Source organism: Psittacula echo (assembly GCF_963264785.1).
Source record: "Psittacula echo genome assembly, chromosome: 1".
NCBI lineage: Eukaryota > Metazoa > Chordata > Aves > Psittaciformes > Psittacidae > Psittacula > Psittacula echo.
In genome coordinates this window covers 97,764,647-97,789,715 of record NC_137735.1, presented here as the reverse complement: position 1 = coordinate 97,789,715, position 25,069 = coordinate 97,764,647, and the positions used below count along the sequence as shown (strand labels likewise).

Below are 25,069 nucleotides of genomic sequence, written 5' to 3'. Positions count from 1 at the left end.
GGGATGCCCTTCTACACTGTCACTCAGACATGCTAGCTATATTTGTCTGCTTGGACTGCTCTACGGTGGGTATGACAGACTATGACTTCCTTGCATGCACGCTGGTCCTGGAGCTTTTCTTGCAGAGCACTGTTGAGATGAAGAGGAGACGAGAGTTGAGGGGTTTGCTATGTGCTGGTAACGACCTGGTCTAAGCCTGTTGTTAGCAGCCTATATGACATGGCTCCTCGGAAGGGCAGCTGTGGAGAAAGGCAAAATTATCCTTCTCTTTCTCTCTGTTGAAAGCAGACAGTCATGGATAGGCTGCACTGATGCGCACCAGTCTATCCAGTGAGTCCACCTCAGACCCAGCAAGGTTTTCCCTTAAGCCCACTACACTAACACAGGATACCTTCTTTTCTCATCTTTTTCATCAGGAGCTTTGCCCAGCGCTTCCCATTTCATCTGTGCTTGGCCAGGGTGGAGGCTGCCCTTCCTGCTCATCCATCCTCAGAACAAGAGCGGCCATACATCTGAGTCACGATGGGCAAGATGGACAACACCTCCGTGGAGCTCAGCTCTCCCTCTGAGGTGAAGCAGGCAGCACTGGAGGAGTCAGAGCCCATCACCCCTGAGGCTGTGAGCACCAAGAAGAAGAAGAAGGAGATCCCAGACAGAGGTTCCTGGAAGGGAAGATTTGATTTCTTGCTGTCTTGCGTGGGCTATGCTATTGGGCTGGGCAACGTCTGGCGCTTCCCGTATCTTTGCGGCAAGAATGGAGGAGGTGAGAGAAACGCACAGCACTGTGCTCATCCCTGAGCAGTCTTGTCCCCTGAACAGGCTTCTGTTTGGTATAGGTCTGGGCAAGTGGCTGGTCACCTGGATGAGAGCTCTCCCCCATGATGTGAGTTATTAAGCTGTCAGCAGAACAGTTCCCATAGTCTGTGGGCTACTAGCAAGTGCAGATTGGGAAGAAGCAGCCCAAAGAAATAAGAAGCTAGAGTTTTGTGAAGCTTCTACAGTTCGAGTTTGCAGGGCTACAGTAACGAGTGTCTGGGACCTCATCTATGTACAAAGATAAACATGAATTCACACAGGCATCCAGCTGGATGCCGGCGCATTCCCAGGGAAATCAGGTTATAGCTGTTTATAGTGGGTTTCTCCTCTGTCTAGAGTATTCTTAAAGGGTAACAGTTTTGCGTCTGAGTTTGAGTCACATCTCTGAGGAGTTTTGATTAGAAGCTTTACATGGACCGTAGCAGAGCAGTGTAGATGTATGGACACGCATGCATACATACATACATACATGTATGGACATGCACGCATACATGCATGCATACATGTACACGTACACAGAACACAAATGTCATCATCTATGGAAGGAAATAAGCTTTGACTTACTACTAGTGCTGTGAGAAGGGTCACAATTATTGTCTCCATCTTAATCCTAATGTTTGGAAAACAGAGGCCACAAGAGAAGGCAGCAGCTGGCAAAGGACTTGCAGTAGCTGTGATGCAGCTGGTAGCAGTGCCCTTCTCTGCGGACAGCTAACACCAGCTTTTTCATTCTTTTTATTATTGTGCCACTTCATCCTTCCCTTATCAGTTCTCAGCTGGGACTTTGCCAAGCCATTGCAAGGCTAGAGAAAGGCAGGCAGATGAGGAAACAGTGCTGGGCTAGAAGTCACGAGACCTCAGAGATCAACTCCCTCCCCAGCTACAGGCTTTCTGCGTGTCTTGGATCAAGTCAGAAAATACATTCTTGTGCCTCAGCTCCCCTTTGAGAGTCTCTTCTCAAACTGCTTCTCCACATCATTTTTCTTTTCCTTTTGCCTTGAATTCCCTTTTCAAAACCCACTTTGTCTTTGGCTCTCATGACTTCTCCTCATATCACCAGCCCACTTCTGCTGTCTGTGCTGTAGGTGGTATAGGATGCCCTTCTCTTCCCCCACTGGGAAAGTGGCGAGTGGTCTAGCTCCCTGCAGTGCTCCGTCCGTGTAACTCCATGGCATTTAGGGGGATCTTGGCCCTTTCTTTGAAGCACATGGAGTGAGTCCCAGTAGGAGACTGGACAGTTATCCATTTTGACTAATTCAGTATAGTTTCATGCAGAGGCATGAGTGTGCAGCTGAGCAGGGTGAGATTTACGGGAATCAGGCAGGCCTACCTAGGGGAGCCTGTGCCACCATTGCCGGAGCCATGGTGTAGTTCTGCCATTTTTATCTAGCCACAGTCTGGCACCTGACTGCACTAGCCCTCCTCATACAACATTAGCCCCATGGCTAAGTCCCAGGCACTGTTTTTTATCTCAGCCTCTGCCCTGTGATTGCTGTGCCATCTCAAACGCACTCAATCCGTGCTGCCTGTGGCTCTGTCTCCTCACACACAGAGGTGGCGGTGACAAGATCTGTAATTAGATGAGGGGTGTTTTGAAGCTAAAACCAGTCCTACTTATAAAGTCAGCTGAGATCCTAGGACGGAGGGTGCTGTGAAGGTGTGGAGCACTATTATTAGCATTACCAATGGCACACAGGGTGAGCTGCAGGCATAGAGAGGGATCAGCTGGCTGCAAGCAAAAACACAGGGCAGAAGAAACGTGGCAATTGGTGCCTGTGTCCTCTCAAAACCCCTTCCCTGTCTGCTGGTTCGTGCCGTTCGTGTCAGCCTGTATGGCTCGTTCCGCTCACCCCTACCCGGTCTGGCTGTTCGCAGGCATGACTGTTCCCATAGCCAGCAATAACGAGCAGAGAGTGGAGGCTGCTGATGCTGGAGACAGGCGGGAGAGCTGACGCACGAAAGCGTCACCGGGAGCCGATGCGGAGCAGCGAGGAAGGGTCGCACGGCATCTGATTCGCGATCGGGTGGGCACTGTCTTGGCTCTGCCTCCAGAGCAGAGCAGAGCAGACCGTGGGTGGGAGCCTAATTTTAGTGTGCTGCATGCGCGCTGCTCAGAGCGCGGTCGTGTGGGCTGCTTCCATTATGCACAGGCAAATTGAACTGAATGGAAATATTGCCGTCTCGCTTACCACTGTCACATTGTATCGGCTCACGGGTGATTTGCTCGGCATTGTAATCGGGCATGTAATTAGGGGATATTCAGCCAGGGTATATACAGCAGCCCAGGGGCGCAAGGCCCATCTGCTGTGGGAGCAGGCTTTACCCAAAGTGATGCCCGGGCTCCCTTCTGGCCCTGCACACTGCTCAATGTGCCTAGCTATGACTAACACTCCAGCTCTACACCAATTGTTAATCTCATGCAGTCCTTCTGATGTCGACAGGATTCTACCGGTCTAAACTGACTCTACATGCATATCAGAAGGTACTAAAAATTGTCTGTGTGATCCTGAGCTTGAATAACTTGAGAAAAGAGCGTTTCTTTAAATAAGCATCATGCATTTCTCATTTACACGACAAGACTCCAAGCAATGGCATGTAACAGTTTGTAATGCTCAGCTTTTGATTTGTGGGCAGCGTTTGCAGTTTTGACGATTAATTGTTATTCCTTGCACTGCCGTGCATCAGGAGCTGGAGGCTGCAGGCAGATTTGGGGCTGCACAGTGAGGGCCAGGTGCTCTGTGATCCTTTCCCTGCTTCCAAGAGCTGGTGCCCTGAGTAGGCAGGACCAGCACCATCACCCATGGGCTCTGGAGACAAGTTTGGACTGTCCCAAGGTGACACAGTCATTTGTAGCAGGCCCAGGAACTGAACCAGACCTTTCCGCAGCTCATCCGGGGCTGGAGGTTAAAGACCATCCCTTTCTCTCTGTGCCAAGGATTTAGGCACAGGCATGCAAACTTTAGGTATACATTTCAGAACTGATTTCCCCTTGGGCTTTATGGCACTCAGGGATGCTACCTGTGCCTCTTCAGGGACCTGACCCTCCAGAATGGCAGCGTCATTGCCAACAGCCCTCAGTTCAAGGCTGCAACCTGGTTTTAGATTTTCCCTTATTCCAGAGGATTTTTGTCAAGCCAGGATAAATGACCTGGGTCCAAAAGTCTGTGTTTTCCTTTTCTCAACAGTCTAATAGAATCTTTCACCTGCAAGCCTTCCTGGCTTGCTGTAGATGAAAAATGCACGATCGTCAGGCCTGTGGCAAATTTTCGTTAGCTGCTTGCACAGAAGTGAGCAAAGCGCTGTGACTGCTGATAATCCTTATCTCCAAACTCTACAAAGAGGTGCAGCAGTAGCAAGGCAGCATCCGTGTCCTTGGAGCAGACCTGCAGGGCTCCTAGGAGGCTGGACCTTGCAGGCTGTGGCAGCTAGCAAGGGGAGGATGCTGAGCAGGCAGTGATGCCCAAAGCTGTTTGCTCCTCCACGCCAGGCTGCTGGTGAAGCCGAGAGCCTGCGCTTCCACGCCAGCTTGTGATTCGGGCTCATGGTCATCGAGCTGCTGGCCCGCAGCGTGTTTTCTCCCCACCACCCGCTGCCAGCTAGCTCCTCTTGCATGTTGCCTCCCATGCATTCCTATGCCGGGTGCTGGCACCTGCCTCTCCCAGCTGGGCTCAGCTCCTTGCTTGGCAGGCAGGCGTCCCCAGCTGGGTGTCCCTTGAGCCAGCATCCCTGGCTGTGCCTCACTGCTTCCCAGCCCACGGAGAGCAGCTGCTGAAGCCTGGCTCTGCCAGCTGCAAGCTGGGCTGCAGTGCTCCGGAGTGGCTGTGCTTGCTGGCTCCGTGCTTGCTTTACCACTAGTATCTGGAGAAGAAGACTCAGGCTGACAGCTCAGCCCCCTGGCTAGTGCAGAAACCAGTGCTGGCCCAAACACGGCCAGCTGCTTCTGAACAGCGTCCCCTTTCTCTCCGCAGCCAAGAGTTTGTCCTCCTCAGGAATGATGGCATGCTCCAGCACATGCATGAGGAAGCAGGGAAATGAGTTTTGTCCCAAGCCCAAGCCCTTGAAGTCAGGATGATCTTAACATGTACAGCCTTCAAATCACATGGCGAGGCTCTCGTACTCTATTTGCTCTTCTAATAACGGAGTTCAAGTAATATCTCTAGTAAATGGCTGCATTAACTAATTTCTAGTGATCAGATGATTTCCATGGGGCCCATAGAGAAAAACAGTATTTTTGCCAGGAACTTAAAAGGGTAAAACCTAGAACAAGGCTGGGGAGGTGTATAGAGCAAATACAGTCTTAGCCACAGTTTCCTTAAGAGACTAAAATATCTGTAAACAAAGTAAGTAGTGGCCTTTGCCAGATATTCCTGTGCCCTTTTAACACAAGCTAAAGAATTGGGAGCTGCTGCAGGTAAGACAGAAGATACCAACAAGAAGTTACCAGTGTCAGTGTCCAAGCGTTTGGTTTTGTTGTCAGATTGGGCTTAGCATTGCCTAAGTATCTAACAACAAAGTGAGACTGGCATCACATAGCTAGTGATGCTAGTATATGCATATATATGATTGATACATATATACCCATAGTGATATGAACAGATCAGGGGAAGGCAGCGGTGATCTCATGGGAGGACTCACTGAACATACCAACTGCAGTTGTAAGCTGTCACATCCAGGCAAGTCTGTTCCTCATTACCTGCGTGCTGCAGAGCAAGAAACTGCAGCCGGAGGTATATACTTCATGGCAAAAGGGGTAGCCGCCTGGTAACATCGCTTCTTCTTTCAGGGGCCTTCCTCATCCCCTATTTCTTGACGCTGGTGTTTGCTGGGATTCCTCTCTTCCTGCTAGAAACTGCTTTGGGCCAGTATACCTCTGTCGGTGGACTGGGAGTCTGGAAGTTAGCTCCTATGTTTAAAGGTACTGTACTGTCAGTTTGTGAAGGTAATGGCACATAACTACAGACAAAAACTCTTTTGGGAAGCAAATCAGCAAATCCCTGGGGACTGAGATGGGGCGCAGGTGAGGGGAGGTTTTTCCCTCTGTCTTCACTAAGCTGTCCTTCACCTTGATGTCTGCAATTGCTAACATCACTGTGCTATGTTCAAGCAATCTTGTGTGGTAAGAAGGCATTTCATGGGCAGCAGGATTGCAGTGGAGGGCCTCTGGTTGCAAAAGACCTGACCCAATCCTCGCTATGGAGGCTTACTTTAACTGCATGGGAGAGCTGGACACAGGGAACATGAACCTTTTGCCATGTATGGAGTAACTACAGCCTGGAAACTAGTGGTGATTTAGAAATGCCTTGGATGTGGGAGAAATCAGTTCTGCCAGGGAAGTGTCCAGATCCTGTTTTCATGGAGCTCTGTCTCCAGAGTACCTGCAGCATACTGTAAGACAGCACCCAGTGGAAATGGGTGGATGAGAGATTGAGGGAATGAGCCTCTCTTGCTGACCAGCTCACAGTGTAACTCTAACATGTGCTGTGTTGATGAGCTGATTTGCTTTATCTGGCATTGCCACAAAATTTGCTATGGTGCCTGTGAGCTCAAATGGGTACCAGAGACCTTGTCTGATGCTGCTCTCTGCCTTCATTCTCAGGAGTTGGACTGGCAGCTATGGTTCTCTCCTTCTGGCTGAACATCTACTACGTCGTCATCATTGCCTGGGCTCTCTACTATCTCTTCAACTCTTTCACTGTGGTGAGTCACAGACATGTCTGCAGCACAGCATTGAGTGTGTTTTGGGTTCTTAGTCCCTGCTTTATGGGACATGAGTTGTTTGTGCCACAAAACGTGCGCTACCTGCTTGTAGTTTGTGCAATGAGCCTTTCTCAGCACCCTGCTGTGCCCTTCCTGAAGAGGTTCATCAGCTCTGAGGTTCATCAGCTCTGGAGGCTGTTGTGCTGATCGGCACTGATGCTTGTCCTCTGGAGATGATATTCCTCTGAAGGGGATGGTCTCATCCCCTCTCTCGGAACTGTTCCTGCTCATGTTAGTCTTTAAAACTCACTGTGTCTCTGTTGTATTTCTAGAGCTGTGTGAATCTAAGCTGCACATTTCCACAACTGGTTTTGTCACATGTTCTTATTACCCAGGACTTAGTCATGACCTCAATTAGTCCTCACTTACACTTCTCTTGATAAATGAAATCCCAAGGATTTTTTTTGCTTAGGAAAATGATTCAGAAAGCATTTAAACATCTGCTTGTGACTGTCCCTTAGCATGAACTTTGGCATTGGGGTTTATAGTGGATTCCTCTGTTGCAGGGTCTTCTGCCATACAAGGTTAGAATCATACCCCACAATAACTTCTTGGTGGCTGAATAATTTATTTAACCTAACTCTCTGAGCAACCTGCAACCTTAAAGATATCAACCCTATGGTTCAAATGAGATCTTTTCTCATTTCATTTAGATATAAACCTGAAACGCTGTTCTGAATGCTGTATATCCAGTTCCAATTTTTGATTTCAAGTGCCTATAAAGACTTTTGGTAAAATAGTCTGTTTAGTGTTCCCAGCTGTGCTTCTATCACCAATACCCACTGTAGGCTCCTGGGTCGAGAGCAAAATTTTTGGTCATGGATTATTAAGTGTAGCCTCAGCGGATTCCTAAATGGACAGAAGTCTACCCCAAAGGAACCCATCCTAAGCTACACCCTGGGAAGGATGTAACTTAGGATGAGGCTTTGGTACATTCAGGTGTCAGACCTGACTGGTGACAGTGCTCATATCTGCACAGGCAGCTCCAGATGTGTGGCTCAAGACCTTTTAGAATCATAGAATAGAATCATAGAATAGTTAGGGTTGGAAAGGACCTTAAGATCATCTAGTTCCGACCCCCCTGCCATGGGCAGGGACACTCCACACTAAACCATGTCACCCAAGGCTCTGTCCAACCTGGCCTTGAACACCGCCAAGGATGGAGCATTCACAGCTTCCCTGGGCAACCCATTCCAGTGCCTCACCACCCTCTCAGTAAAGAACTTCCTCCTTATATCCAATCTAAACTTTTCCTGTTTAAGTTTGAACCCGTTACCCCTTGTCCTGTCACTACAGTCTCTAATGAAGAGTCCCTTCCCAGCGTCCCTTCAGATACTGGAAGGCTGCTATGAGGTCTCCACGCAGCCTTCTCTTCTCCAGGCTGAACAGCCCCAACTTTCTCAGCCTGTCTCCATACGGGAGGTGCTCCAGTCCCCTGATCATCCTCGAGGCCCTCCTCTGGACTTGTTCCAACAGTTCCATGTCCTTTTTATGTTGAGGACACCAGAACTGCACACAATACACACATACAAGTGAGATCTCACGAGAGCAGAGTAGAGGGGCAGGATCACCTCCTTCGACCTTTTCTTTTACCAGGGATAACTCCAGATTCCCAAAAGGTACAAATAACAAAGTTGCCCAGATGCCTGTCCCCTGCCCCTTCTAAATTTGACTGGGAGTGTTTTGAACCTGAATAGGAGCCCAGCTTGCCTTCCCCAGTTCCTGTCCTCCGAAATTCAGAGGAAATGGAGCAGCAACAAACCCTTCCTCTGCCTGCCCCTCCTTATAAGAGATGCGCAGACTTATAAGAGTCTCTGATGTGCAAACTGCTTGGTTGAAGGGCTGCTGTCAGCGCTGCTTGAGTCATTGCATCTGCTTGAGTGCAAACAGCAAGTCCAAAGTAAAATCGGTGGGTGGGTGGGTGGGTGGAAACAACCTGGGTGGCCATTGGGGTGTCCCTGCCTGTATCTACCATAGCCCCTCTTCTGCCAAGCCAGCATGCACGTTAGGAGGTATCATCTGCTAGAGTGAACTGATTTAGATGGCAGGTGAAGGCAACACTTAAAGGCACTGATGCCACAAAGCACTTAAAACACAGATAGTATTTCTAAAGGGGTTTGTGCTCATGGATCAATAGGAATTCTTAAAGCTTTGTTGAACTGGAGCCTGAGGACTTTTCTGCAGAGGGAAATCATCCAGAATAGCCATTCTGCATATATCTACATGCACTACACTCAGGGAATCAAGCTGCTACTCTTGTTGGGTTGCCTCGGCCGTGGCACTACATGGCATGGGTGGGTTGCCCTGCGTGCTCACGCAGGCCCTGATGCTGTGGTTTCATCGCTTGCAGTGCCAGAGCTGATTGTTTTAAATCTGTAGCAGTGTGCTGCTGTCACACTGCTACCTACTGTGTAAACATCTCCCTTTGTGCTGCTTATAATCAGGGCAGGGATTGCATGAAATAGCTACTATGCTTTAAATTTACTCCTGGGCTTATGTTACAGTAGTTTATTCATGTAGACAAACTGTTAGCTCCCATTCTCAATGCTACATTGCTTTTTAAGCATTGAAGCTTGGTAAAAATGAGATATAAGAAATAAATCAGTGTTTATTCTTTGCGAAGTAAATTTCAACCACTTGTTGAGTGAAGCTAGCCTAAAGCTGTAACGACTACGAACACAATATCCCCCAGTAGCTATTTTAATTAGTAGCTATTAATTACCAACAGTTAATTGGAAATGGCTTTCTATCTGGGGAATTGCTAACATTTTATTGGAGCTATTGCATTCCCATAATCACATCGTGATACTGTTTCCTGGAAAATCCATGTCACAATTTATCATTATTTTGGCTACAAGGTTCCTGCCCATCCAGAGGACATGCCCATCCTCTTTGCAAGAATAAATGGAGTTTCAGTCTGAAAGAAGCCAAATCTTGCTTCTTGCTGCTGCCCTTGGGAGATGTCATGTTATTGATAACCCTGCTCTCCTTGTGCCGGTGCAGGACCTGCCATGGCAGAGCTGCGGGAATGCCTGGAACACCGATCGCTGCTTCTCCAACTACTCCCTGGGCGACACCACCAACCTCACCAGCGCTGTCACCGAGTTCTGGGAGTACGTCCTCAGCCTGCCTACACCAGGTTTCTCCCCATCGCCGTGGCCATCTCACCTGCTTGCTGGGGCTGTGGCTGTGCCCACTGGCACCTTTATTTGGTCAGCCTTGGCAGGAGGGCATCAGAGCTGACCATCGGCCAGGGTGGGCATGGCGTGCACTGTGCAGCCGCAGGTCAGACGGATAAAGAGAATAACAGCCTTTTCACCTCTCTTCTACTTCCTTTACCCCACCACAATGTCACTTTAGGGTTTTGCAGTCTCTTGTGCTTGTCTGCAACTGGCCCTTCACCCTCCAGCCATCTCCAGGATCTCTGTCCCCAGGGGCTGGACTTCCCCTTAACTCAACTTCTCCCACCCCTAGGAGGAACATGCACCAGATGTCTGGAGGCTTGGGGGAGCCCGGCACCATCCGCTGGCCCCTGGCTGGCACACTGGCCCTGGCCTGGCTGATGGTCTACTTCTCCATCTGGAAGGGCGTGGAGTGGACGGGCAAGGTACGGTGCGAGGACCAGGTGTTTCAGTGCTGCACTATAGAAATTTTCTCTCGGCTCAAATTTGTTTAAGTGCCTATAACTAAGATTATGGTGTTTTGAGGCAGAATTGCAGTAGATGCTATTAAATACCTGACATTTACCTTTCACGGTGGTAAAAATTGCTACCTTGTTTATGGTATTTTTCATTCTAATCATAGAAAATAGCTCTTCCCTGTAAAGTCACAGGTCTGAGCCCTCAGTCTCTTTGGCAAGAGACTTGGGAAGAGATTTGCAGAGATTACTTACACTTCCCACCTTGGGACAGCCCTTTGAGAGACCAAGGCCTCTCGGCTTCCGCCTTTGAAAATCACAGTCTCTTAAAATGCTGCTGGTGGAAATAACCTCCTTTGCAAATCTTCCTGCTGCCCTTTAGGTATTGATGGGAGACCTTCAGATCAGAAGCATGTTGTTATTCACTGTATAGCATTTCAGGCTAGCGCAGCAGAAAGGTAATTGCTTAGTTTAGTGAAACAGTGATGCTGAGATGCTGAGATGTATTATTCAGAGCACAGTGTGGTGTAGCTGGACAATATTATGAAAGGAATAATCTAGAGGAGAGATCAGAAAGAAGCACTTCAGACATGGGTCATCTAAGCTGTTAACTTCCCTGGTGGCTCTCAAATAGGTTTTAGCTACACAGCCGCAGCAAAGCCCTGGCAGTTGCCGGTACAGGCCCTGTGATGAGGGGTGGCATGTACCTACAAGTCCCTGAAACAGTGCTGAAAAGAAGCAGTGGAGTCAAGACTCGCATTGCTTGATGCATTGGACTAGAGAAACACGCTTTAGCTCTGCAGTAAGGATGTGATGACTTAAAGGGATTACTTCTGTGGACTAAATTTATCCCTGTGCAATTCCCTTGTCTTTGGGCAATTCATCCAGACTTTAGCCTGCTACTTTTGCGATTAGTGTGTCCTTGTGTGTCATTGGCAGGGAGAAACCTCAAACAGCCAGAAACATCACTAGCATGGGAGCAGGAGACAGGAAACACGCTGCCAAAAGTGGCTGTGTGTGGGCACCCTGTCCCCTTCACAGAGGACACACCGAATGCAACGCCACCATGGGCAGGAAAGCTCCTGGGCAGTGGTGAGCTGATGGTTTCTCTCCTCTGGTATCTCTTGCAGGTGGTGTATTTCTCAGCCACCTATCCCTACTTCATGCTTTTCATCCTCTTCTTCCGGGGAGTCACACTGCCGGGAGCCAAGGAGGGGATCCTCTTCTACCTCACACCTGACTTCAGAAAACTCTCTGACTCTGAGGTTTGTAGGCTCTTACCTCCTGGGGGTCTCTGCATTAGTCTTCCTTGGGCATTTCAATATTAAGTATTAAAAACCCTCTGGAATAGTTCCCTGTTCAAGCAGTCATGACCCTCACAGACTGAGCAAAGCTGAAGGGCAGGCCCTTTGTGGATGGCAATCTGTGTAGCACCTCTGTTGTACTCACGCAGTGTTATCCATAGGGTGGGATGGGGGTAGTTTCCTTTATTTCCCCAATAAAGGAAACTCCTCTCTGGGCTGAGCTATGCCTCATTTCACTGACTGTCCCAGGGCTGGCGACTTGGGCTTGATCTGGTGGTCCCAGAGAAAAGATGATGTTGTGCACTGGCATGGGAGCCTCAGAAGTAGCACGAGCACACCAGTACACAGCAGCAATTTTCTTGGAAGGGCTTAAATGGTGAGCGGTGGCCAGTAACGTTGCCTTGGGCAGTGGAAGCACAGAGGGGACCCAGGAAGAGCATGATGGCTTGCAAACGCAAAGTTTTTCAGGACACACAGGCTCTGCCTTTTGCATCAGCGATATTCTCGTGGCTCCGTAGTCACCAGTCATGTGTGAGTGGGGACAACTGGACACCCATCATTTCCAAAGGGTTCCAGTGATCCCTCTTGCAGTATGCCCACTGTAACTGTACTGCCAGTTCCATTGGCTCTAATCCTGGAAATGGGGCTCTCAAGACCAGAAGAGTTGTTTAAATACTATGCCATTAAGAAAGGATCAGTCTGCCCCTTGTTCTTGTGCCTTCTAAGCTTTAAGAGCTTAGGGCACTGGGACCAGCTTTGCAAGCTGTCCTCTGCAGTTGTTTGGACAAGAGACTCCATGTTAGGAAATCCTGGTTGGCATAACATAGCTACAGGATTCAAGGTGGCTCCTGCAGCATTTCTCTCGCTAGCCCTGCGCCAAGGTGCTGCAGGACATGTGCCTGCAGCATGGAGTCACTCCTGCTGCACTTCTCTCTCGGCTCATTCTCCACAGGTCTGGATGGATGCAGCCACACAGATCTTCTTCTCTTATGGCCTGGGGTTGGGGTCTTTGATCGCTCTGGGGAGCTACAACACTTTCCACAACAATGTCTACAGGTCTGTTGTTTCTTACCAGCCTCCTGCATGGCTCATGGGTGAGGCAGGGGGGCATGGTGATTTTGGGGTGCCTGATCTCCAGCATCCCCTTGTTGGCAACATGCAGCTTGTGATGGCACACTGTGATCACTGCAGTGGGGCTTCCCTGCCTGCAAGACATGTAACGTGTCACCCATGCTACCTCTCCAAGGCACAGGAACTGCTCTTGGGAGGGCTTGGTCTTTTGTTTAGCCCACCCTTCCTTCCTGGCTTCCTGATAGGGATCTGCAGGTGGTTTATTTCCATTCTTTCTGTCTTCCAGAGACTCCATCATTGTCTGCTGTATAAACTCCACCACAAGTGTGTTTGCTGGGTTTGTTATTTTCTCCATTGTTGGCTTCATGTCACACATCACGAAGAAGTCAATCTCAGAACTGGCCTCCTCCGGTAAGCAAAAACCCAGGTTCAGATACAACAGCAACCTCTGAGAGCAATTTGTAAGTGAGCATGGGATGAACCTAAGATCCGGGACCAAAGTGTGCAACCCTCTTGGCATTCCCTCCCTCCAAGAAAGGTCTCAGGTACCTGTGGCTGATGTTCATCACACTGTGGCTGCAGGGGATATCACCTGCTTTTAATGATCTCCTCCTTTCAGTGCTGAAGTTTCGTCTGCTTTTGCTGCAGTGAAATATTTAGGCCATTTGCTTTCTAAAACCTCCCTATGGAGAATAGCTATTGCTTGTGTTTTCAGTAGATGTGATCAACATTTGGAGTTCCTTTTGCATGCAAAATTTTGAAGCTGTAATCACAGAATAATTTCTTACCCGAGATGGGACACTGTTTTTTTGCAGAAAAACATATTTTGAAATTGCTGCCTTACCTGAGAAAGCTTTTATCTCAAGAAACTGTGTTTTGTGATGGAAAAAAACAAAACCATCAGGAAAGTTATAACCAGCTCTGAATATCAGTTTGTTTTGTAGCATAGTGCTCCAGCTCAATTTGGTAGCAATGATTTGATGACTTTCTTGCTTGTAGGAAGAGAAAAGGCAAAGAATTTCTCCAGTGCCTCCCCATTCTACCCTTGTGCACCCCACCGAGTTGATGTTTCATGGGTGAAGGCTCAGGTGTTTCTAGCTCCTGTATTAAATGCCTGCAATTCTTGACTGATCATACTCTCTCTGTTCAACTGCATCCCTTAGCTCAGACTTCCCATCAAATGCTTTATAAACATGGGCTTATCCCTCTTTTCATTACTGCAGGCCCTGGACTGGCTTTCCTCGCCTACCCGCAAGTTGTCACACAGCTGCCCCTGTCCCCTCTCTGGTCGATCCTCTTCTTCTCCATGCTGATGATGTTGGGTCTGGATAGTCAGGTGAGACTATGTAGAGACAAAGTGGGGTAACATGCAAAGATATCTTCACATAAAATGGTGGTGTCCCATCTGCATCTTGGACAGTGCAGAGCAGGGTTTTTTCTTACTCTTCATGGTGAGATGCAATTGCATGAAACAAATCCTCCTGTGTGGTCATCACCTCTGTGCTTGTCCCTAATGTAGACATATACTGCAAGCGTGGTGGTATCTGACCACCACCAGATGCACCAGTCCTTTTTGTGCCGCTGATGAAAAATAAGAGTATTGACCAGCTTTGAGCAGCCCAGCAGAACCAGCCTTATAAGACAGTCACCACTTCCTTAGGAAGGGAGAATCTTTGGAAAGCTTATCTCCATTCAGATCCATTTTTGACCCCAGTGAAGTGCCAGCACTACTGTATGGGCACAGCATGTCCCCATCTTGCTGGGTGACTCTGGCAGCTGAGCTGAAAGGCTCTATCTAAGTGGGGCTAACGGGAAACTATCCCTGACAAAATATTTTGGAGCAAAGAAAAAAGGAAAAAGATTTATCTCAAGTGATAACTGCTTTGTTCTTGTAAGGCACAATTTCCTCCATCCCTTAATGGGGGATGAGGCAAGAAAATGTCATTACTTTGGCTTAGTTCCATAGATTAGGGTAGAAAGTCTCCATCTTCTTACTCCCAGGAGGTGGAAGAAGCATCCCCACACAGGGTACCAGCCTCCAACCAGACCCAGTGCTCTGGCACAGTGTTGATAGGTTGCACTCAGAAGGGCAGTGATGCAACGTTTGAATCAGGGCTCTCCCATGGTGTGAGGATGGTGGTTTGATGCAATGTTTTGGCATTATTGACAACAAAAGTGTCCCTGAGCAGAGCTGAAGCATCCTGGCCTGGTTTGTAGGTGAGCAGGGGTAGGTCCTGGCAGAAGGAAGGAGCCATGCTTTGGAAAAGGCTGGGTACCCTGACTGCTTTGCCATCAGGTAGGCCTTACACGGTATTTGAGGGTGAAGCAGCTGGATGTAACAAAAGGTCTCCTGCCCCCCTCATACCCCTCACAAAGCAAAATAACTCACGGTCTCTGTGTTTTTACAAGCAGTGATAATTTTTTTTCTGCTAATTCAGCGTAAAAGTGGCTACCCAGTGAAGCAGTGAATTGCAGCATGGCTCCCTTTTGACTGCATCAAAACCAAAGGGTCCTTCAAAAGCCTGTGCTTGGTCTGTCACATCCTCCCCCATGCTGGCATGCTATTCACACAGTATCACACAGTATCACAGTATGTTAGAGATTGGAAGGGACCTCAAAAGATCATCTAGTCCAATCCCCCTGCCGGAGCAGGAACACCTAGATAAGGTTACACAGGAATGTGTCCAGGCGGGTTTTGAATGTCTCCAGAGAAGGAGACTCCACAACCCCCCTGGGCAGCCTGTTCCAGTGTTCCGTCACCCTCACTGAGAAGAAGTTTCTTCTCAAGTTTAAGTGGAACCTCTTGTGTTCCAGTTTATACCCATTACCCCTTGTCCTATCATTGTTTGCCACTGAGAAGAGCCTGGCTCCATCCTCATGACACTGCCCCTTTATATATTTATATACACTAATAAGGTCCCCCCGCAGTCTCCTCTTCTCCAAACTATAGAGACCCAGCTCCCTCAGCCTTTCCTCATAAGGGAGATGCTCCACTCCCTTAGTCATCTTAGTTGCCCTGCGCTGGACTCTCTCCAGCAGGTCCCTGTCCTTCTTGAACTGAGGGGCCCAGAACTGGACACAATATTCCAGATGCGGTCTCACCAGGGCAGAGTAGAGGGGAAGGAGGACCTCTCTCGACCTACTGACCACTCCCCTTCTAATACACCCCAGGATGCCATTGGCCTTCTTGGCCACAAGGGCACAGTGTTGGCTCATGGTCATCCTGCCGTCCACTAGGACCCCCAGGTCCCTCTCTTCCTTTCATTGCAAACCGCTGGTACAAAATGGATGCTCTCTTGGGTTACAGGTAGTGCTCATAAAGCCAAGACTACTTTCTAATCAGACTCAGACCTATTCCCGAAATGTCACATTTGCTTTCCAGGAAAATCTAATCAACCAGATCTGGATTTCAGTTATGGCACACTCCTATCATCACACCATAAAGCTCACCTCTGCAGTACCACAGACATTCTTTGGCAAATAATTTCAAATATAAGTAAATGATTCAAAAGAAGCTACATTTACAGAAAAAAAAAAAAATAGTACTCTCGGTGGATTATTCACTCAGCCCTGGTAAATAGTTTGAGACATGACAATAAGCCCTCTAAGCACTGTGTGGAATTTGTTTGCTGCATTTGCTTCTGAAATACCACTTGAAATTCTCTAGGTCCCTTCCGACCGCCAGTCTCGGAGGGCAGGCTGTCCATGGGGGATATCACTGCCTGGAGGAGGAGGAGGGACAGGGAGGGAACGAAGCATCAAAAGGAAAGCAAGCTTTTAGAAAAGCACAGATAAATACATGTGAAGAAGCTTTCTGTCTGCATGCTGGAGGTCTGATTCAATAAAACACACCATTAACAGCATGGCAGCTTATGTGTATAAAACAAATAGCACAGGCTGCAATGACAGCTACAATTGCACATGTGTTTTGAGGCGTCTAGTTCAAAAACAAAAGAGATGTTTTTGCTATGTGCTGATTAAATATTATTTGCAGATGGGGTGCAGCCATTTTTTATTTGGGTCAGCAACCCAGCCCACGAGGCATGGCAGGGCCATAGGGCATTTCTTGCATCCTGCATCCCCAAGGCTGATGGGCAGGGCTGCCCCTTGTCACTATCTCTACAGCAGAGATGTTTGGAAGACAATAGCAAAGGAAGATAGGGTTGAGATCTACGTTTGCAATGCAGGGACAAGACCCAACCCCTTAACTATGGTGGGAGTAGGTTCACATATACCCATTAGTTTTGATAGCAAGATTTCTGCAGATGTAGCACAACTACCTCTGCCTCATCTCATCTGCAGTTGCTTGAATGGCATGAATGACCTATATTGATAGACATGCACCTCCCTCCTCTGCCCCCACTTGCCACTCATGTGCCTTAATGTACATTCTTGCCTCTGATCCACCCGGGCTTTAGCTCTCTTGCGTCTAGACCCTCTTGCATAACATGCTAATGCTTTCTTTTAACCTACCAGTTTCCAGGTCAGGCGTTTTGTCCCCGGGAGAGCTAGCAAGCCTTGTGACTGCAAGCCTCAGTCTGTCCCATGTGAGGCTGTCTCTCACAGGTTATTCATGAGGATATCCAGCTGTCAGCAGCAAGACCCACTCTCATGGCTCTCTGCTGCACATTCGCTAGCTGTGGTTGAACCCCCTATGGGTCCAGTCAGGGTGCTATGTGTGGCCCCTGATACTGGAAGAGGTTGGGAGAGAGACTTCCCTTCAGGCCAAGATGGCATTTATATTGACTCCCAAGCCCACATAATCAGACACAGCAGCTTGCGTAATGACTAATTCCCTAGAGGGGGAAAAGAGCAAAAGAGGCTCTGAATGGGAATAAAATATTTAGTAGAGAAATGGTATCATGGGACGAGGCATGAGGAAGAACAGAATATGTGCTAAATATATTAGCCACATATGCTAAATACGTGGCTGGAGACGGTGAGAAAACCAAAACTTTCTGGAAAGTAGATTGAAGGCACCTACTTAATCTCGTGCGAGCACCTGAAGATGGTTATGCAGGTTGGGAAATATGGACCCCAAGGTCCCCAAGCCACAGTCCGCAGGGTTGGATATGGGAGCCTCCTCCAGGCTGCATCACCTCTGGAGCTTGAGGCTAGCATGAGGCAATTTTCAGTAAATAGTACAAAGGTCATTGAGTGCTTTATGGCTAGAAGCAGTAGCGTACCACCATTTGGTTCCCCACCTCATCCATTACATAGCAGCTTAATTTTGGTAGGAGGAAAAGAGTTTTCAACTCACTTTGTAACCCTGTTCCTCATCACCCATCTCCCTCTCTTTCCTTCTGTGCTTTCCCTGACTTTGATCCCTTTTCTGCACCAAAGGGCTGTCAGTTTTAATCCCTCTCGTTATCTGAGGCATCTTTTTCTTTTCTTCTCTGCTGGACACCGCTCACACCCACTCTCTGCCCCTGACAGCCCCTGGCCGCACTATGAACCCTTTTCCCTCTCTGCCTTGCCTGGTGCCCCATGGCTCCAGCACTGCCTGGCCACGCATCCATGTGGAAGGAATAGCTTTCAACAGTGTCTTTTTTTGTCACTCTGGCTCTTCACACTGTGGTGGCAGCTCAGTCCTGAGTCTTCCAGACAGCGAGCCAGGTAGGATGGGGTGAGGAGCTTGCTGTCGATGACTTTAAAGGCAGCTTAACCCATGGCCAAATGGTAAAAGATGCTTTAATAGCACTTGTATCCATGACATAAAAGGTTTAGCTCATTAAAAACTTGAGTTGAAGCTGCTGAGCTTTGGCTGTTTGGGGATATAAAGCCGTGGGCAGAAACATCTCCCTTTGCTTTGCCCTGTCCCACATGGAAGCCAGCCCCAGCAGCCAGCGTGCTTCTCCATCATCTACGACCAGCTATAGGCATGTCTCAGACTCTCCACTTTCCTCCCTTACATCTTTGCAGTTCTCTGCTCCTCTTTTCAGTCTGTGTACCTCTACCTCCACCTCCACTCTAGGTTTTTTTATTCTAGTCTCCCTACTTAAAGCTGAATTTAAAATGCCAGCACTTTTTAGAGCGCTGTTGCAGGGAGAGGGATGTCCCTGACATCAAAGAGCAATGACACCTCTTTCATTTTCATTGCACTGGCTTGCAGTTTTACTAAGGGTGACCAGGGAAGACAGGAGCCTGTTGCCCTCATAAAACTCGCAAGATTTTTGCTAGAGGCAGGATGTGCTCTCTGAGAGCTCTACGTTGCCAGTGTTTTCTGGGAGTGAGATATAAAAGTGAATCTCATAATATATCAAGAAGTAGAAGAGAAGGATGCACTTCATATATATACATGCCATAGGACAGAACCAGTAGGAAAACTGATTTGAAGGTTATGCTCATGGGGATGTCTTTATGTGTTATGGTGCAGACAGTGTTAATATACTGTGCCTGGTATAGCACTGCACAAGCCACGCAGGTGTTTTTAGCTCTAGAAAGACCATGTGCTGTGAGGATGGGCTTTTAATGTGCTACATGCATTTAATGTAGTGTGCTTGAAAAAGTGACGTGAAGGGCTGTGTGTTATTAAGGACTATTATGATGCACATGCATGTGAGACTGGGCCATGGGTAATGCAGCTCCTTAATGAGTGTTTTAGATCATTGAACAGCACAAGCGCTGTTGCAATAGACTGAGAAGAGTACACATGAAAAAGGAAGAGCAAGCAAGGTCCTGCACGTGTCCCAGCAGCAGACAGACACACAGCTGTGACAGACAGCCTGGCAGCATGCGGGAGCAAGGCAGTGGCAGGGAGGCCCGAGAGGGTTCAGGGAAAGAAAGGAGAGGCTTTCCATGGCAGCATAAAGGCAGAGATTTATCTCAGCTAATTATAGGTATTTAACCACAGTGCTTTTAGCTCCCTTTATATTCAATGGAGGGAGAGAGGCATTTTCAGAAGATGGTTCAGACCAACTTTGTGCAGAGATGCATCCTTCTTTTCTAGCATTTGTAGGGAGCTCTTAAAGCAATGCTGGTTCTCAATGCTGCTGTTAAATGTAGGTGAGGGTGATGTCCAGCTAAGATACTTATAAATTTGTGTCCTTGGTGTATACCTTTTCCCATAGTTCTGCACCGTGGAAGGCTTCATTACAGCCCTGATGGATGAGTATCCTCATCTCCTGAGAGCCAGGAAGAAGGTCTTCATTGCAGTAGTCTGTTTCATCTCTTATCTCATTGGATTCTCCAACATCACCCAGGTACAGCTGGCCATACTCATACTCCCACTCCTGGCACATTTCTGGTCACTTTGGCATAGCACAGCAATACCAAAAGCTTTGGGAGAAGTGACAGCATCCTAGGAGCCATCCTAATGCTGTAGAAATGGGCTTGCTCATCACTGATACATCTCAAGTGTTTTAGGACGGTTCTGTAATTTTTGCCACCATCATGTCAGTCTGGCTTGGGTTTTTTTTCTATTGACAATAGCGGCTTAAGCCAGAAGAGCCCAAGCTGAGGGAACTCTTGATGCAAAGGGGTAAGACAACATAAAGAAGACCAGTCTGTTGAGGCCCTGAACCTCTGGGGCTGAAGCTAAAATTCATGTGTGGAGGTTAGGGCTGAGTGGTCTGGAGACTCTTTGTGAAGCAGTGTAGGTTCATGATGAGGCCAGGCTTTAATAAAACTCCTGGGAGGGCAGACCATACTAAATTAAGTTAGTCCATCTAAACCAGAGAAAAGTAAGATATCCTAGTGAATCTCTGCTTTTCTCCTAACCTTTAGCCATGCCTGAAAAAGCCAGCTAATTGTCTGCAAGAGCACATCAGTTTTGCTGCTGAGAACCAGGCTGCAGTGGAAACATTGCAACGCCGCCCCTACTGTCCAAGGAAATTAGCATTAAAGCCAGCAGATGCAGATAATAGCAATCCAAGCAGTCAGCTGATATTGTCATTCATAATCTATAACTAAATTCATTGACCCTGGTTTTGTTTTCTCAGGGTGGCATTTACGTCTTCAAGCTGTTTGATTACTACTCTGCCAGTGGCATGTGTCTTCTCTTTCTTGTCTTCTTTGAGACCATCTCAATTTCTTGGTGTTACGGTAAGCACAAAAGACATTGTTCCTTCGTTTTCTCCATGGACATGGTGAGTTATTTCAGAAGCCTCCCACAGCCAAGCCAATGAAAACTTTGCAACTGAAAATAGCTTAGGTTGAAAACTCAATCAAATCAGGATCAGAAGGCTGTCATCTCACTTCACCACCACAAAGACCTGGGCACAAACTGGCAGATGCCTAGGATCCTGCCCTCTGGTCCTTCAAGAGGACACCAGGAACATGGAAGCTGCTAGCATGAATTTGCTTTTATGTCTCTGTACCCCGTCCCCTCCAGATAATGCTTCTCACGCCACAGCAGTGTCACCCTCTTGCTGTGGCTGGCCTGTGCTGTGTTATGAGAAGAGGTGATGACCATGGTGCTGAGAGGGGATGGTTTTTCAACACTCATTTTTTCCTGTAGGTGTGAACAGGTTTTACAGGAACATTGAAGAAATGATTGGCTACAAACCTTGCATGTGGTGGAAGATCTGCTGGGCCTTCTTCACTCCTCTTGTCTGCCTGGTAAGACATGGGACAGCCTGTCTGCAGGAGTGGATCCAGAAGGGCCTCTTAGTTTGGATGGAGTGTAGGGGAAACACTGTTCTCAACCCAGTATAGGTGTGGTGCAAGGTCGTCCTAGGCAGACTTGAGATGGGTGAAGTAACACCCATCTCCGATAAAAGGAGCTTCTTTCAGTCTGCCTGCTGGAAATCACCCATAGGAAAAGCTCTAGGTGATTTCTTTAATCTAAACGAGGCCATTAGTTCTTCATTTTTCTTTCTGAGATGCCAAAAGGTAAGCAAATATTTTGCTGTTTTAAAAAGCTGTTATTGATTCTCAGCTACTCCAGCTCCTGCCTCAGCCACTGATAGACTTGTCAGAGCAAAAGTTAGCAGCAAATGCAGCATAACTGACTGCAGAGCAATTCTGCCTTTGCTGATTCCTGTGTTTTCAACACAAGTAGTCCAGGGAATGGTGTGAGAAGGCCAGTGATAGGAAAATGGAGGCTCCTGAGACCAGCTGTGAAGATCCTGTTAATGTGCTTAGGAGCTGGTGTGGGGGCACAACTAGTCCAAGTGGTTTAGTGAGGAAGGAAATCAGGGATATTCCAGTTCCAGCTTTTTACATAGGACAATAAGAAATTATATGAAATTACCAGTTGGTGGGCTGAGACCATCTAGGCTAGTTTAAGGAGCTCTTGGGTGGCTGTGAGACTGTTGGGAGCTAGGAGGATAGTGAAGGAAAGAAGGGATGGATGGACCCCAGTTTTGCACACCTTCACCTGCCATGGTGGTGCTCTTTTCCCAGGGCGTGTTCTTCTTCAGTGTGGTGGAAATGACCCCTCTGACACTGGGAAAATATGTCTATCCCGTGTGGGGACAAGGCATTGGTTGGCTCATGGCTCTGTCCTCCATGATACTGATTCCAGGATACATGCTGTACTGCTTCTTCACCTCAACAGGGACCCTCCGGCAGGTATGAGCAGCTTCACCACTCCTCTTCTACTCTTTGCTTACAGTAATCCCCCCACTGAACTAAGCCTAAGGAGAACCAAGCAGACTCTGCTCTGACAAAGCTGTCGGAGTGCTTCAGGTTGGTGCTGCAGGAGCTCTGCACACTCTCTCCTCCAGGACTCACACCAGCCTCAGTGTATAGAATGTCTTCCAGCAACATGGGCTGGCTGAAGGGGACTTAATAGCACTAGTGAGTACTAACTGATGTCTAAATGGCTGGGAGCACTGCTGTGCAGCATGTCATTAGCTATGTCTGGCCAAGTGTGTAGACCTTCAGGTAGTCTATCCTTAGGTCCACTGTGCTTCATTGAGATTTGTGTTGCCACCATCACAAAAAGGAAGCCCTCCTCTGCTGAATATCTCTGATGCAGGGGACTGGAGCACTGGGAGGGACTGGGAAAACGCTTGAGGTTTCTTAACCCAGAGGAATCCCAGTTCCTGGCAATCCCTTGCTATGCACACGGTTACTTGGCACTTCCCATCAGGGAGATCAGCATCCCCAGAACATGAAACTTGAAGTATTTCAGGGCTAGGACCTGCTAGGGACAGAGACATGCACAGTGGTAGCTTGCCATGTGCTTTGCTAGGGACACTCAGTGAATAACAGTTAAAAAGCAAGGAAGACTTTCATGCAGGACGCACAATACCCACAACTCCAATCTTGTTTAAAACATTTTCTTAGATAATTTGAGCAAGGTTTTATGTAGCAGTGAATCACGAGTCCCTGTATGTCAGACCTAGTAATTACTGGTGAGATCTTATTTACAGTGTTGACATTCAGTCTTGAGAGCACTGTGCACAAAGTCCCTGACTTGGTGCTGTCTGCTGCAAGCTGTAGGAATAAGAAGTCACCGCAGGGATGCTGATTTATGTCTTTCCCAGCCCAGCTGCAACAGCAAGCAGATGCCATGTAAATCCCATGGGTTTGCTTCACGGATGCTGTATTTTGAATAATACGTAAGTCAGAAATGTTTTAGCTGGAATTGCAGATCTGAGGTCAGCTTCAGGCTGCCTACCTCTGAGGTCAAGTTGCACGTGGATTTAACTTTCCTTCCTTCCAGCTCTCCATTTGGATGGGCTCTGATTTAGGAGCTGGTGTCTCTGATCTGCTTCCAGTTTCTGGTCTCTCATCTGATGCTGAGTTTAGGTTCTTGCCAGTGGTGTTGAAATCTGCACTGGTGTTTCTGCAGACTCAAGGAAGGTGTTGGGTCAAGTCACTTTGGTGATTTTGGGTTGAAGGCCAGCAGCAATTCCAATAGTAGGTCATTGCCCATGGCAGGTGGGTTGGAACTAGATGATATTAAGGTTCTTTCCAACCCAAACCATTCTATGAGTCTATGATTCTACGATTCACACAAACCATCTGTACCAGTCAGCAGCGTGAGTGACTGGTGTGCACCCTTTTCTCTAACAGCACCCCACACATCAGGAGACCCAGACCTCCTTCCCATCCTTCATAGACCGAGGAGTGAGCAGCAGATGGCAGCAGTAAGAAAGTAGGCGCTTGTGTGTGTTTGTGCTGGTGTCAGAGGGAATTTTTGGCCTGTTATATGCACAGATCCTGGATTAGTTTGTAATAGAGCTAGAGCTGGAGGGAAATTAGATGCCAATGCTGAATAAAGTGGTTTTGACAGACAGGAAAGATTACAAGTCGTTTTGATCCTGCTGAGCATGAATGTGTGTGTGTGTGTGGAGGAGGGGAAGACCATGAATGGCAGAAGAGGCTCAGTGAACATTTCAGGGACTTCACCCAGCAACAGCCACTTCAGTGGTATTGAACAATAGAAGGTTGTTTCCCTTTGCTGGAAGGAGCTTCTTCCTGACTTGGTGATGTCTATTCAGGTCAGGCTCAATCCTCCTCTGCCTTCCCTTCTGCAGTTTACAGCATCAGTCTCTCCCTGACAGGCAAAAGTGATTCATCCTTCTTCATCGCTCCTGATGCTCAGTCCACACCTCCAGTAATGACTTGCCCTTCCATGTTTTCCTGCATTCTTGCTTCAGTTTACTTGGCTCTGCAATTTTCATTCGATCAGCTCAGGGTGACAGGAGCTGCTGCTGGTGCAGAGGTTTGTGCAGGAGGACTGGTCTGATCTGCATCAGTGGCACAGAGTAACCTTGTTAGCCTGCTGTGGCTAGTTAGTTCTGCTTTATAATCAACACTAGCTGAAAAATTACAGAAACTGGGAAAGTGGGTCTGCTCGGGAGCCTGTGACATTGCAGCTTGCTCTTGCTCCTACTTGCAGCTGGTATTGCCTGGTAACACTTTGCCTGTGTTATAAGTTATGCCTGTAATTCAGATAAACAGAGGAGCTGCTGTGCTTCGTGGAGCAGCGAAGCAAAGGTGACTTGCAGAGGCTTTCAGTGGATTGCTGAATGGTGCTAGAGGAGTAACTCCTGCCACATGCACCATCCCCTCGCCCTCTAAGTAGGGCCATCTCTGAGGCTTGCGGTGAGGGATCCCAGTGCTCAGCCACTGCCATGCCCTGGCTGTCCCACCACTGCTCCAGTCCCCTTGTCTGACACACTCTCTCCTTCATTCCCGGACAGCGCTTGCAGCAGATGACACAGCCCAGGCCAGAGGTGCACGCTCAGAACAATGGCCTCCAGCCAAAGATGTCTTTGAACGGGAGGATCTCGGATGCTGCTGTTTAGGAGAACCCGGATCTCCTCACCCTGCCCTGTAGCTGCTCACACCATATTGTCCCTCCAGCTCCTCCAGCACAGCTCGCTGTCCCTGGCTCTGCAGTGGCTTTTGCTTCTCCAAGAGAGGACCTGGCAGAGGAACCCTCTCACTCCTCTCCCTCCCAGCCCGGCTTACCAAAGCCCTGCAGGACCGCCACCAGTGACCACCTCCTGCAACATCCTGGTCCAGGCTTTCACAGAGAACTGGCTGGTGCCCAGGTCTTCCTCCACCTGACAAGGAGAACTTAGAC

At 48.2% G+C, this 25,069-nt stretch overlaps 1 protein-coding gene across 1 annotated transcript; it reads left to right on the top strand.

Moving 5' to 3' along the window:
• Window positions 1–522: 522 nt before the first annotated feature.
• On the top strand, window positions 523–24,788 carry LOC308225377 (sodium- and chloride-dependent GABA transporter 1-like; the record flags this gene model as incomplete). The annotated part of the gene is made up of 14 exons (XM_080626206.1): window positions 523–763; window positions 5,600–5,731; window positions 6,413–6,513; window positions 9,577–9,686; window positions 10,048–10,180; window positions 11,341–11,475; window positions 12,467–12,570; window positions 12,872–12,996; window positions 13,809–13,921; window positions 19,656–19,787; window positions 20,526–20,628; window positions 21,044–21,144; window positions 21,931–22,098; window positions 24,684–24,788. The coding sequence occupies 14 exons, from the start codon at window positions 523–525 to the stop codon at window positions 24,786–24,788; spliced, it is 1,803 nt and encodes a 600-aa protein (XP_080482332.1).
• Between the last annotated feature and the right edge of the window lie 281 nt (window positions 24,789–25,069).